At 37.5% G+C, this 16,053-nt stretch overlaps 1 protein-coding gene across 1 annotated transcript in view; it reads left to right on the top strand.

Moving 5' to 3' along the window:
* The first annotated feature begins 663 nt into the window (after nucleotides 1-663).
* Nucleotides 664-16,053, top strand: part of LSM8 (LSM8 homolog, U6 small nuclear RNA associated) — a 48,233-nt gene continuing 32,843 nt past the window's right edge. The window contains exons 1-2 of the mRNA XM_053716683.1: nucleotides 664-788; nucleotides 3,617-3,657. Coding sequence (XP_053572658.1) covers nucleotides 758-788; nucleotides 3,617-3,657 — 72 coding nt within the window. The 5' untranslated portion in view covers nucleotides 664-757. The remainder of the gene's footprint in view (nucleotides 789-3,616; nucleotides 3,658-16,053) is intronic.

The following is a 16,053-nucleotide window of genomic DNA, read 5'->3' as shown; positions in this document are numbered from 1 at the left end:
GAAATTGAAAAATGGCCTTGTCCTTAAGGGGTTAAATATTGTTTCTATCCTGTGAACTTTAAATAAGAATTTTCTTTCTTTCTCAATTTAAATTAGCATTTTACGGTATAAATGTAATACAAGGTATAATTTATAGTATTAATGCAACTTTTATTGTGCATTTTGATAACTATTTTGCATTGTACTAAACTGGAAAAACAGAAATGTATGGAAAGAGCTCATATTGTAAAATGTGCTTAGCCGAATACATGTGAAGGACCTGCTAGCAGTGACATTTTTTTGTGTGATAATTCCTTCCTTGAGTGGAGAGGTGGCCTCTGAGACTCTTTAAAAAAAAAAAATCGAATGTAGCCTCAGAACATTTTTATATTTAGGTCGGTGTCACAGTTAATTAATCAGCTTTTCTTTCTAGTAGCAGAAGGAAAACGAGTGTACGTGCACTATCCAGACAACAGTCACTATAATGCTGCCTTCTACATTATTCAAAAGAAGCGGGTACGCGCTCCGAATTGACATTCACCTTATTTTTTAATTTTTTATATATTTTGTTTTTGCAAAGCATCTTTGGCCACGCCCTCTCAATATACTACATCAGAGTATTGTCAGATTGTGCGTGAAGGTGATTGGTTATTATCATGTCGCTGTAAGATGACGTTCAAGCAGGCGACTTCCGTCTGATTGGTGTCGCGGGTTCTTTGCTTTTATTAGTACAGTACACGCTCGTTCTGGACCAGGCAGCTGTTGGGGATCCTGGATAATGACATCGGCATTAGAGCATTATATCAACCGTATCCTGAACCTGTGCTGTGTGTAGTACGTGAGAAATATGCTGTCAAGGATGTAGAACTAGTGCGCCGATTAAGTTAGATACCAGTTTTAAAATAGTTCATTTTGATTGTTATATTCACTGCTAATGCATCCAGCTGTGCTGCCATATTTATTTATAAGTGCTAAGGAAAACTGTTAAGGATCGAATCAAGAGTAGTTATAGAAAATCTAACACAAAATCCTGTATATGCCTCCATTAGGGAGGAGAGTGTCAGTTCTGGTGTCACGTCAATAATCGTCTCCAGGCATCAAATGTATGATTTTGTTTTTGTGAGTGAAAAACTGTGTGTGTCTTTTCTGCCTGCCTTGGACTGTAAGTAAAATTACAGCATTACTCCAGGTTACAAGGGTGTTTCTGGCACGGCAATGGCAAGCATTGCTTGTTGATATGAATATAGCAAATGCATTATCTTATTTGTAGCATTTCTAAAGACTGCTATTTGGCACACAGAGTGATTTAAAAAGAGATATTATGGTTATGTGGAAAATTTGAAGACATCTGGTATGCATTTATATCATTGAAGAGATATGAATGCATTTAAATAAAAGCAATTTTGTAGTTTAACATACTAGACATTTTTACTAATGTTATTACTATTTCAGCAGCATACACACATATGCTACATGTGACTAGAGCATTAATATTCAAACACCCCAGACAGCTTGCAGTGGTGTGTATTGCATCAGTGAAGACTTACCCAATAGACTGTATATATACGTCATGCTGTACTTTGCCTATTGTAACGCATGACGTGTATATACGTCCGAGCTGTAGAAAGCTTTACATCTGAGAGCTCGAGTTCCTGAGCACCAGGCATCTGCCTGCATATGGTGCTCCGGTTCCATATGAAGACAGATGCCTGATCGTTACAGACGGTGACTCTGCGTGTGTTACCGTCTGTAACCATCATCTACTGGTGCCGGTGGGAGGTGGTCCAGCAGCAGAGTAAGTGGGATGGGCCCTACACGTCTGGAAAAAATATGGAGGAAGGAAGTTAACAATTTATTTTTTCATTTGATCGCATTTGCTGGTGAAATGGTACTAAAATGGCCCTAGATCAATATCTTGGGTTGTCTACTTAAAAATATATATATAGTTTTTGACAGGTAAATAACCACACAAAAAAACAAGGCTCTATTTCTGTTTAAATGGAGTGATAGCAAAAATGCTTAAAGTTCTCTGATATTCCCGGTAGCGAAGAGTTTAAATGGACTTGAAACCCAATTTTTTTTTGCTTAGATGATTCAGGTAGATAATGTTATTTTAAACTACTTTCCTATTCACTTCTATTATCTGATTTATTTTTTGTTTTCTTGATATCCTTTGTTAAAAAGGATACCTAGGTAGGCTCAGGAGCTGCTGATCGGTGGATGCACATATATGCCTCATGTTATTGGCTCACCCGATGTGTTAACTAGCTTCCAGTAGTGCAATGTTGTTTCTTCAACAAATGATACTAAGAGAATTAAGCACATTTTAGAATTGAAGTAAATTGGAAAGTTGTTTAGAATTGTGTTCTCTTTCTGAATTCTCAAAGAAATTTTTTTGGTTTCATGTCCCTTCAATTTCTGTCCTACAAGCTGCTGAGAAGGTGTGTTGTCTGGATGCTGGTGAATGGAGCACTCACTGCATATATGTGTGTATGTCTCTTAAAGGGATAGTCTAGTCAAAAATAAACTTTTATGATTCAGATAGAGCATGTAATTTTAGGCAGCTTTCTAATTTACTTCTATTATCAATTTTTCTTCGTTCTCTTGGTATCTTATTTTAAAAAGCTGGGGAAGTAAGCTTTGGAGCCGACCCATTTTTGGTTCAGCACCAGGGTAACACTTGCTGATTAAATGGCTACATTTAGATACCAATCAGCAAGCACTACCATGTGCTGAACCAATAATGGGCCGGCTTTTAAGCTTTACATTCCAGATTTTTTTAAATAAAGATACCAAGAGAACAACGAAAATTGATAATAGGAGTAAATTAGAAAGTTGCTTAAAATCCCATGCTCTATCTGAATCATGAAAGTTTTAATTTTGACTATACTATCCCTTTAAAATCGGTAATAACTTTTAATAGAAGCGTATTTGCTAATAGAAGCATTTTTGCAATATACAGGTGGCCCTCGTTTTACAACGGTAAAATTTACACCGTTTCAGAATAACAACCTTTTTTTCCAGTCATGTGACTGCTATTGAAAAGCATTGAGAAGCAGTGCATTTATTAAAATAGCCAGTAGGTGGAGCTGTCCGCTTGTGTTGCAGCAAAGCCAAGCAAGCTGAAATGAATCAGTTTAACCAGACCTGAGCTATCGAGCAGATTTCAAAGGAACAAGATCTTCCTGTCTATAAATCAGTCCAGATTGGAATGCATAGAAAGAACTGTTTGCAGAAAAATGCAAGTAAAGTCTGTGTTGTGTGATTATTTTATTAGGTTTATAATGCTGTTTAGCATTTAAAGTCTTCATTTCAAAGCTTTAAAAATAATGTATTAGGTGTTACTTATGACAATTTTAGAGGGGCCTGGAACCTATCTGCCTCACTTCCCATTGACTTACATTATAAACTGGGTTTCAATTTACAACGGTTTCGATTTACAACCATTCCTTCTGGAACCTAACCCCAGCGTAAACTGAGGGCTACCTGTACTTCTATTTAAATGTGCCCATGCACATTTCTATTTTGACCTTTCTATTCCCTTTAGCACATATTCTGTGTTCATTTATACTAAGGATCTTTTATCAATAACTACGGTTTCCATTTTCTCAGTACTTTTCCTTGACACAATGTTTAGGAACGGTTGCAGTAATCACAGCAGATGGGAGGATGATTGTGGTAAGAAACATGTAAATCATTTTTGTTGGAAGGCGTGGTGATAAAAGTAAACTCTTTTTGTATTTCCTTGAAAAAAAATCTAAATACTCTTTCCTTAAAGTTAAGTTTCCACGATTTGAAGGCATAAATGCTACATCACTTATATAATAAGCGGATCGCTACATTTATTTAAACCAATTTTACAAATTTATACTTATTTCAAACATAGTAATCTGCTTACCGTTTGGATGTAAACTCCTCACCACCTCTACTTCCGGATTTTCTATGCTATTTCATATAGAGTGGTCCTACCCGCTCTATACGCATCTCCCAAGCGCATGGACGACAACAGTAAGTATTGCGCATGCGCCAATCGTCGATTTCTAGTACTAAGTACAGCGTTGTTATTCTAATGTTTGGTAGAGTTCCGTGTTGTCCGACTTCAAGATATTACGCCTGCGCGAAATGGGAGCGCGCGCAGAGTCCAAGACGGAGAATTATAGAGTAGCGCATGCACAGTTTAAATAGGAGGCTGGTGACGTAGAATGATGGCCGCCTAACGGCCAGAATTTCAATTGGTTGTTTGAAGAACGTGATCTTGAAAGAAACCCCCCCCCCCCCCCAAAAAAAACTGGTTGATTTGGATACAATGAAAATATGTATTTAATAAGGCGATAATTTAATTTCACGGTGACTTCATACAAGATGAATGAAACATATTAATTTTGGACAGAGAATTGAATTCAAGTTCCAGATACAGGTAACTTAACCTTCACTTTAAAGGGCACTGTAGAGCAAAATTGGCATGCTCTAATTTTCTAGAGCATTAAATTTTAGCACTACAGATCCTGGAAGTCTTTGTATTTAAACCCCTGCGTAGGGATACAACACATTTAAAATACAGCTTTAAAGCTGCAGAGAACTGCCAGTCCCGAGCAGACAGACATTGAGCCAATCAGGAGCAACAGTTGCATTGCTCCCTTGCCAGATGGTGCCTACATACTTTGTTTCAATAAGTTCTAGGTAGTTTTAATATGCAGCTAAGTAACATTTTCAGTTGTAGTTTAAAGGAGTTTTTACTGTAGATCTCAATATTTAAAGTATTTGGTTATAAAGAGAGTGTAAAATTACCCTGGTTATAGGTTACATTTCACTGATCATGTGAACTTGATTTAAGATATCTTGATCATGAATGTCTAAACCTCCGGTTTATGTAATTTGTTTTTTTTCTCCTACAAGATAATGAATTGCCGATAAAGTAAGGATTTTGTGCAGTGGTTATTTGTAGACGAAAGGACACAAATACAATATGAACATTTCTGGGTTTAGATAGAGCATGTATTTTAAAGACTTTTCAAGTTATGATTTATATCAGATTTTCTTAACCTCTTTGTGCCGGCTCAAAAGTTCCGATGTAAACACTTGCTGTAAAAATCAATGCGATCACATGATTTCAGGGCTGGGACTGGATCGTGGGGGACTTCCTAAGCTGTTCGCATGCTCCTTTCCCCCAGGCAGACTCTTGACTGCGTCAAAGGGAGAAGCTACAGGATGCCAATATTAAAGGGATAGTCTAGTCAAAATTAAACTTCCATGATTCAGAGCATGCAATTTTATGCAACTTTCTAATTTACTCTCATTATCAATTTTCTTCTCTTGTGTTTTTTTTTTTTTTTAAATTTTATTTGAAAAAGCAAGAATGTAGGCTTAGGAGCTGGCCCATTTTTGATACAGCACCTGGGTAGTGCTTGCTGATTGGTGCCTAAATGTAGCCACAAATCGGCAAGCACTACCCAGATGCTGAACTAAAAATGGCCGGCTCCTAAGCTTACATTCTTGCTTTTTTAAATAGACACCAAGAGAATGAAGGAAATTTGATAATAGGAGAAAATTAGAACGTTGCTTAAAATTGCATGTTCTATCTGAATCATGAAAGTTTAATTTTGACTGGACTATCCCTTTAAGGTAGGATGTTCCATGCCGTCCTAACGACGTTAAAGCCCAGTGCTGTTAGGACGACATGGAATTCTGTAACGGTGTGAAGGGGTTAATGTTGTTTGATAGACAATATAAGCACTTCACTTTTTTTTGTCCAGAGAAAACTAAAATACACTCGCTGTTCATAATATTAAAGGGCCATTATAGTTGAAAAAAATCACATGCTATAATTCCTTAGCGCATTCAATTGTAGCACTGAATACCCTGTGACTTTCGCTAACTGGAAGACAGGGGAAAATTGTTTATATCCTGTGGTTTTAATTAAAACCAGAGGTGTGTTAGAGGTAGCAATTTAACTATTACTTAGGTATAGTAAGTTTAAATAGATACTTGGTGAAAGACGCCTCTTTCACAGTTCAGATATTGTTTAATACAATCAAAGCTTGTAATTTAGATAAACATTCCAGAAATAAAATATAACTTTTATTGGACATATATAAAAAGATCCAGATTTTAACTGGACTAATTGCTTACAGTTAAAGTACTACACTGGGTAATGCAGAATAAATAAGGGGAAGATTACTTGTGTGATAACATGTACTAGGGAGTATTGAAATATATTTCACTTATTATAAACTGATTAAATATTGTTATATCCGCCCTATAGCCGGTACTGTCCATGAATCAAATTATATATCCCTTTTATTTATTGGTGAAACCTCCAGTGAGTATTCATTAAAAAAAAAAACAACTAAAAGCAACTTGCTGTAGCTTTGTTTATAATGGTATTAGTAGCAGATATGTTGTGATTGTTGTATGTGTACAAATATGTTTGTAGGTACTCGCCTTGTGTAAGGTTCTTGTTGCTCAAGGTGATGTTAATAAATTTAGCAAATAAGATATTTCATTATTCACAATGATGATAAAGGGACACTCAAGTCAGAGCATGCAATTTTAAAGGGACACTCAGGTTAAATTAAATTTTCATGATTCAGATACAGCATGTAATTTTAAACAACTTTCCAATTTACTTCCATTAAAAAAAATGTGCACAGCCTTTTATATTTACAATTTTTGAGTCACCAGATCCTACTGAGCATGTGCAATAATTCAGACTATACGTATATGCATTTGTGATTGGCTGATTGCTATCACATGGTACAAGGGGAGTGGAAATTATTCATAACTTTGAAATTTGTTATAAAAAATATACTACTCATTTGAAGTTCAGACTAAGTGATATTGCATTGTCTTATCTTGCATGTTTGTTTATTATGCAAATCTAATGTGTTGACTGGTCCTTTAATCCTTTAAAAACTTTCCAATTTACTTCCATTAACAAAATGTGCACAGTCTCTTTTATATTTACACATTTTGAGTCACCAGCTCCTACTGAGCATGTGCAAGAATTCACAGAATATATGTATATGCATTTGTGATTGGCTGATGGCTATCACATGATGCAGTGGGTGTGGAAATTGACATAACTTTAAATGAGTATTAGATTTTTTTTTTTTCTGAAAAATGTCAAAGTTCAGACTAAGTGCTGTTGCATTGTCTTTTTATCATGCATCTGTTGATTATGCAAATCTACTGTATTTACTTTTCCTTTATATAGTTATATGCACATTTGCACCTTCCCTTAATAGGGGTAACAATTACTCATCACATTAAAGGGGTAACCTGAATGAGGGTAAGCTCCTACAATCCGGGAGCTGATTTAATTTATTAGCTTTCTAGTAGGGTTGCACCAATACTGATACATAATAGTATCGGTGCCGATACCAAGTATTTGCACGAATGCTTGTAGTAGTGCTCTAAAAACTGCTACTATACAGTTGGAAGCCTACCTGTGAGAGATCACTGTACCTCTTTAAGACAAACCCCTGAAGTACTGGGCAGTTGATAAACTGAGATTTCCAGCTCTGGCTAAAATGGCCCAAAAATATCTTTCTGCCCATGCAGTAGTGTGGAAAGTGAGAGACTGTTTAGCTTAGTGTCAAACGTCTGTACTGATAGCAGAAACAGACTTATAGCTGAACATGCAGAGATGCTTCTGTTTCTTAAAAAGAACTTACGATGAACTTTTGAAAAATTATTCTAATTGCTAGATTGCCTGTAACACAGCTAGTTCTCATCTTGCTCAATTATGCTCAAAACACACTGTACTCTGAGGAACATCCTTAGCTTATATAATTGCAGGAAGAGTGTTCATAGGACAAATTAAGTTAATTCCCATGAACACTCATCCTACAATTATAGTACAAGATTTAGATTACATTTGATTGGTAAGCTTTATCAATGCTCTGTTCACATTTCCAGCTCAATAGACTTTAACGGGGTTGGACATCTGAGAGCATTGGTAAAGCTTAACAGTCAAATGTAATCTAGCCCATAGTGTTGTTCCTCCTGATTAGAACAGTCCACTGTTATTTTTTTACTGTATTGCACTTTTGGTTGGTTGTGATTTTACATTTATTTGTTGTTAATATTTTATTGTAATATTTATTTTATTTATAAACCTGTTCTGTGAAATGTCTTCAAGGTTTTACAACTTTGTGACAACAAGCAAATAAACGGTTATTATTTCATAATGTTTTTTGAGTTACAGTTCTTAATAATTATTAAGAAGCTATCTTAAATCATTAGTCTGTATTGTGCTTGGGAAACTGTCACATGACAAAGTGTTGGTACTTATACTCGGTCTTAAAAAAAAAAATTGTATTTGTGCAACCCTACTTTCTAGTATCAGTACATTCTCATACCACATGTACTTTTGAGAAACGAATAGTCTAATAGAAAATGATTTCTTAGCATTTAACACTAAAGCAAGCATGTGTAAAAAGAGGAGGAGACAACGTTCCCTCAAGGACACAAAGGTGTTTTTTTTTTTTGTTTTTTTTTTAATACTCACCGGAGTTTTCACCAATAATTTTTAAAGGGATATATGATTTGATTCATGGACAGTACTGGCTATAGGGTGGATACAATAATATTTAATCGGTTTATAAGTGACAGATGTTTGTTTCATGTAAGTAGCAAGAGTCCATGAGCTAGTGCCGTATGAGATATACATTCCTACCCGGAGGGGGCAAAGTTTTCCCAAACCTCTAATGCCTATAAATACTCATCTCACCTCACTCATACCTCAGTTTTACAAACTTTGCCTCCTTAGGAGGTGGTGAAGCATGATGTGCTTGATTTCTTCTGTGAAAGGCGCTTCTATGCATATTGAAACCAAGTTCCTCTCTAAGTACAGTATTTGAGGGATGTGAAGGGAGTATTTCCTGATGATACCATGTTTTCGCCTATGGGAAATCTATTCTAGGGCTCTCTGTAAATTCGGTCGCGGGGATTCAGTTGCTGCCTCCCTTTACAGATGGACATTATACTCCTCTACCATTACCTCTGCTGATATGTTTCAGTTCTGGTTTGGCTGTCTGCTATATGTGGATGGGTGTCTTCTGGGAAGTATATATCATTTTTAAGACGCTCTCCGCTATGGAAAGCACTTTATATTATAAAGTTCTTAATGTTTCTATAAGTACAAATACATCTACTGTTATTCCTTCTCAGTCTATTGTATCTGATATTCCTGCAGACGTAATTTTTTTTATTGCTGCAGCCATAAAAAAGGCTATGACTGCTATTCCGCCTTCAAATAAACGTCAAAGGTCATAAATCTAATGAATTTTGGTCAAAGGTCATAAATCTAATGAATTTTGTACTGAATTACAGCATAATGAAATATCCTCTACTGATGAGGGTTCCTCTGACTCAGAGGATCCTGTATCAGAGACAGAAATTGACAAATCTTTTTTTATTTAAAATTGAACATATTTGTTCTCTATTAAAGGAAGTATTGTTTACTTTGGGTATTGAGGAGTCTATTTCTCCTGATAGCAAAGCTAATAATTGTTTAAATTCTGTATTTAAGACTTTTGAGGTTACTCCTGAAGTTTTTCCTATTCCAGATGCTATCTCCAATATGATTACTAAAGAATGGTCTAAACCTGGTACCTCCTTTTAACCCTTCATTTGTGATGCTATATTTGATTTCATTAAGATTAATGTAAAATCTATGTCTTTAGCTATTCTATCTAGAAGAGCTTTATGGTTTAAATCTTGGAATTCTGACATGGTGTCTAAATCTAGATTATTATCTCTATTCAGGGTAATAATCTGTTTGGTTCTCAATTGGATTCTATTATCTCCACTATCACTTGAGGTAAGGGAGTTTTTCTGCCCCAAGACAAGAAATCTAAGGGTATATTTAAAGCTCCCAATCGTTTTTGTTCCTTTCATCAGAATAGAGAACAGAAACCTCTCCTTTCCTTAAGGCCTCTGGCTCTAATTGGAGGCCATCTCCAAATCAGACTAAATCCAAGCCTTATAAAAAAAACAAATCCAGCCCCTAAGACTGCATGAGGGTGAGGCCCCCAAACCAGTTTTTCTGGTGGGGGCAGACTAAAGTTTATTTTAAGACCTTTGCACAGATTCTGTCCAAAATTAGTGGATTCAGAATATTTCTCAAGGGTATTGAATAGGTTTCAGAATGACCTCCCATGGGAATATTCTTTCTTACTCATGTTCCAACAAACCCTGTGAAGGCTCAGGGTTTTCAGAAGTGTGTTTCAGACCTAGCGCTTTCAGGGGTGATTGTACCAGTTCCCCAGCTGGAACAGGGATTGGGTTTCTATTCAAATCTATTCATTGTCCCAAAGAAGGAAGATTCTTTCAGACCAATCCTGGATCTGAAAACTTTAAATTATTTTGTAAGAGTCCCAACTTTCAAGAAGGTGACTATAAGGACTATTCTGCCTTTTGTTCAGCAAGGTCATTTCATGTCCACAATAGACTTACAGGGCGCTTATCTTCACATTCCGATTCATCCAGACCACTATTGTTTTTTGAGATTCAAAAAAAAAAAATGCCAATTCATCAGGGTTAGGAGAAATTGCTCCGGCACAGATGAATATGAGGTACATTCTAAAAGTCTAGCCGATAGCTTGACATCCAGAGGATATGATGCACGAATGGTACACACCCTGAGAGAGCAAGTTAGGCAAGTGGACAGACAGGATCTTTTAAGTGATAGGTTGCACCCTACACAGAACACAAAAGATAAAAAGAAGGAATTCAAGGGTATTACCTTTTGTAACTAACTATAGCCAACAGTTTGAGTCTATCTGTAAGATAGTAAAAAAGCATCTCCCTCTACTGGTGGCGGATGGTGGTCTGGCAGATGTGATAACCAAAGGTTGTAGATTCTCCAACAGGAAGGCCAAAACTATAGGGAATATTGTATCACCTACTGAACAGACCTATACAGGTAGGGTCTTGGTTAACACACAAAGGTGTATACAAATGTAGCAATCGAACCTGTAAGGCCTGCGAATACCTCACACCAGGGAAAAATTTCAAAAGTAAAGTGACAGGCAGAACCTATGAACACAGAGAGGTCTTTAACTGCAGATCATATAATGTGGTGTATTTGTTGACAAGCATACAGTGCCATGTTCAATACACAGGTTTAACAACACGCAAAGTCAGGGAAAGGATGCGTGAACATTTAGGGAATATCAAGGCAGGAAAACTCACTACACCATTGATCCAACACTTTAAACATAGACATTCTGGTTCCTTAGAAACACTTAGATGGACACTAGTGGAAAAGGTTAGATCCAAAAGTAGAGGTGGGGAACTAGAATATGCCCTCTCGAAAAGGGAAGTCTTTTGGATTTTCAAACTGGGCACGAGGAAACCACAAGGGTTAAACTCTGAGTTTGATCTAGTGAATTTTTAGTACTAAATTGAAAATTGTAACTTTGGATACTTACATCAAATGATGTGCCCAACCAATACAAAGACTAGACAAGATAAAAGGTAGATGTATCGTGTTAGACACAATGTAATGTATTTGCATAATTGATGAACGTATAAAAGCTATAGAGAGGAGATTCTGTATACTACTCATGAGCATACCCTTGTCTCTTCATACTGTATAGATAATGATTATTCTTTATTATTTCTGTTCTCCCCACTTTCATGCATTTTGTCCAGTCCTTTATTATTATATTATTATTATATAACACTATATAATCTTTTAGTATTCTTTATCATTATCATTGTTTCTTATTTCAGGGCTAAGATAGTGCCACAGTCACATCATTGAAGCCAATAGACGATTTATCTAGAGGGATTCCTTTAGAGTTCATTTGTGTATATAATTTGCTCCTCTACATAGATAATATGTTCGAGTATGAAAAGGCAGGAGGTATACTCCATCTAATTTATGGTAAAGTATAAATAAAGAACAGAATACTAAAAAAGATTAAAAAATGATCATAAGAACAGTTTATAATACACGTTACATGTTATTAGTACAACAATTACAGGACATTTTGAGTCTTTTCAAAAACTGTGCAAGGTTGAATAATGCTCTGGAAATTTGTTTAGTAGCACAAATATATATACATATGTTGTATTACAGGGCTCGACAAACCCAGGAGCCTGGGAGCCACTGGCTCCTAGAATTTTACCCCTGGCTCCTAACTTTTTGGGTTATTATCCATATATCTATATACAAATCCAACTGTCTGGCTCCTAAAAATATGCCTGGCTCCTAAATATTCTTTCTGGCTCCTAATTTTTGAACATATTTGTCAACCACTTTTGTATTATATAAAAAACAACCAACACAATAATTTTTCAGTATCCATTCTGCTGTTTTAGACTTATACAGGAAAGTAAAACACGTTAAATGTTTGAATATATTATTAATTGTTGGCAAATTAAACATTGCCTAGGAAACCGGCCCCTATATGTGCTTATATACTTTGAATATATGAGAGATTATGAATTTATGTATAAGCAATAATCGTAATTCACAATATGAAATGTTTGGTGGGTGGGTCGGCAGCGTCATTTATTTTAAAGCTGTCCTGAGAAGGACACATGGTATAAGATTTCTTCTGTTATGTGTGATCAGTCCACGGGTCATCATTACTTCTGGGATATAACTCCTCCCCAACAGGAAATGCAAGAGGATTCACCCAGCAGAGCTGCATATAGCTCCTCCCCTCTACGTCACTCCCAGTCATTCTCTTGCACCCAACGACTAGATAGGATGTGTGAGAGGACTATGGTGATTATACTTAGTTTTTATAACTTCAATCAAAAGTTTGTTATTTTACAATAGCACCGGAGCGTGTTATTGCCTCTCTGGCAGAGTTTGAAGAAGAATCTACCAGAGTTTTTACTATGATTTTAACCGGAGTAGTTAAGATCATATTGCTGTTTCTCGGCCATCTGAGGGAGGTAAAAGCTTCAGATCAGGGGACAGCGGGCAGATGAATCTGCATTGAGGTATGTAGCAGTTTTTATTTTCTGAATGGAATTGATGAGAAAATCCTGCAATACCGTTATAATGACATGTATGTATACTCTACACTTCAGTATTCTGGGGATGGTATTTCTCTGGAATTACTCTGTTAAAAGTACATTAAACCTTTGAATAGGTATTTATTATGTTAAACGTTTTTGCTGGAATGTAGAATCGTTTGCATTTTCTGAGGTACTGAGTGAATAAATGTTTGGGCATTATTTTTCCACTTGGCAGTTGCTTGTTTTAAATTGTGACAGTTTCGTTTCTCTCTCACTGCTGTGTGTGAGGGGGAGGGGCCGTTTTTGGCGCTCTTTGCTACGCATCAAAAATTTCCAGTCAGTTACTCTTGTATTTCCTGCATGATCCGGTTCATCTTAACAGAACTCAGGGGTCTTAAAACTTCTTTGGAGGGAGGTAGATTCTCTCAGCAGAGCTGTGAGACTTATATATTGACTGTGATTAAAAAACGTTGTGTAATTTTTATGTTTCAAATTTAATTATTGTTACTTTACTAAGGGGAACAAACCTTTGCTAAAAGTTGTGTTGTTTTTAAGGATTGATGCTATAACTGTTTTCAGTTCATTATTTCAACTGTCATTTAATCGTTTAGTGCTTCTTTGAGGCACAGTACGTTTTTGTTAAATAAGATTGTAACCAAGTTGCAAGTTTATTGCTAGTGTGTTAAACATGTCTGATTCAGAGGAAGATACCTGTGTCATTTGTTCCAATGCCAAGGTGGAGCCCAATAGAAATGTATGTACTAACTGTATTGATGCTACTTTAAATAAAAGCCAATCTGTACAAATTGAACAAATTTCACCAAACAGCGAGGGGAGAGTTATGCCGACTAACTCGCCTCACGTGTCAGTACCTGCATCTCCCGCCCGGGAGGTGCGTGATATTGTGGCGCCTAGTACATCTGGGCGGCCATTACAGATAACATTACAAGATATGGCTACTGTTATGACTGAAGTTTTGGCTAAATTACCAGAACTAAGAGGCAAGCGTGATCACTCTGGGGTGAGAACAGAGTGCGCTGATAATACTAGGGCCATGTCTGATACTGCGTCACAGCTTGCAGAGCATGAGGACGGAGAGCTTCATTCTGTGGGTGACGGTTCTGATCCAAACAGATTGGATTCAGATATTTTAAATTTAAATTGGAGAACCTCCGTGTATTACTAGGGGAGGTTTTAGCGGCTCTTAATGATTGTAACACTGTTGCAATACCAGAGAAATTGTGTAGGTTGGATAAATACTTTGCGGTACCGGCGAGTACTGACGTTTTTCCTATACCTAAGAGACTAACTGAAATTGTTACTAAGGAGTGGGATAGACCCGGTGTGCCGTTCTCACCCCCTCCAATATTTAGAAAGATGTTTCCAATAGACGCCACCACACGGGACTTATGGCAAACGGTCCCTAAGGTGGAGGGAGCAGTTTCTACTTTAGCTAAGCGTACCACTATCCCGGTGGAGGATAGCTGTGCTTTTTCAGATCCAATGGATAAAAAATTAGAGGGTTACCTTAAGAAAATGTTTGTTCAACAAGGTTTTATATTGCAACCCCTTGCATGCATCGCGCCGATTACGGCTGCGGCAGCATTTTGGATTGAGTCTCTGGAAGAGAACCTTAGTTCAGCTACGCTGGACGACATTACGGACAGGCTTAGAGTCCTTAAACTAGCTAATTCATTCATTTCGGAGGCCGTAGTACATTTAACCAAACTTACGGCTAAGAACTCAGGATTCGCCATTCAGGCACGTAGGGCGCTGTGGCTAAAATCCTGGTCAGCTGATGTAACTTCTAAGTCCAAATTACTTAATATACCTTTCAAGGGGCAAACTTTATTTGGGCCCGGTTTGAAAGAAATTATCGCTGACATTACAGGAGGTAAGGGCCACGCCCTGCCTCAAGACAAAGCCAAAGCTAAGGCTAGACAGTCTAATTTTCGTCCCTTTCGGAATTTCAAAGCAGGAGCAGCACCAACTTCCACTGCACCAAAACAGGAAGGAGCTGTTGCTCGTTACAGACAAGGCTGGAAACCTAACCAGTCCTGGAACAAGGGCAAGCAGGCCAGGAAACCTGCTGCTGCCCCAAAGACAGCATGAACCGAGGGCCCCCGATCCGGGACCGGATCTAGTGGGGGGCAGACTCTCTCTCTTCGCCCAGGCTTGGGCAAGAGATGTTCAGGATCCCTGGGCGCTAGAGATCATATCTCAGGGATACCTTCTAGACTTCAAATTCTCTCCCCCAAGAGAGAGATTTCATCTGTCAAGGTTGTCAACAAACCAGATAAAGAAAGAAGCGTTTCTACGCTGTGTACAAGATCTGTTATTAATGGGAGTGATCCATCCGGTTCCGCGGTCGGAACAAGGACAAGGGTTTTACTCAAACCTGTTTGTGGTTCCCAAAAAAGAGGGAACTTTCAGGCCAATCTTGGATTTAAAGATCCTAAACAAATTCCTAAGAGTTCCATCGTTCAAAATGGAAACTATTCGGACAATCTTACCCATGATCCAAAAGGGTCAGTACATGACCACAGTGGATTTAAAGGATGCTTACCTTCACATACCGATTCACAAAGATCATTACCGGTATCTAAGGTTTGCCTTCTTAGACAGGCATTACCAGTTTGTAGCCCTTCCATTCGGATTGGCTACGGCTCCAAGAATCTTCACAAAGGTTCTGGGTGCTCTTCTGGCGGTACTAAGACCGCGAGGAATTTCGGTAGCTCCGTACCTAGACGACATTCTGATACAAGCTTCAAGCTTTCAAACTGCCAAGTCTCATACAGAGTTAGTTCTGGCATTTCTAAGGTCGCATGGATGGAAAGTGAACGAAAAGAAAAGTTCTCTCTTTCCTCTCACAAGAGTTCCATTCTTGGGGACTCTTATAGATTCTGTAGAAATGAAGATTTATCTGACAGAAGACAGATTAACAAAGCTTCTAAATGCATGCCGTGTCCTTCATTCCATTCAACTCCCGTCAGTAGCTCAATGCATGGAGGTGATCGGCTTAATGGTAGCAGCAATGGACATAGTACCCTTTGCACGTCTACATCTCAGACCGCTGCAATTGTGCATGCTGAG

Source organism: Bombina bombina, chromosome 6, assembly GCF_027579735.1.
Source record: "Bombina bombina isolate aBomBom1 chromosome 6, aBomBom1.pri, whole genome shotgun sequence".
Lineage (NCBI taxonomy): Eukaryota > Metazoa > Chordata > Amphibia > Anura > Bombinatoridae > Bombina > Bombina bombina.
This window is presented reverse-complemented; position numbering and strand designations above follow the sequence as displayed.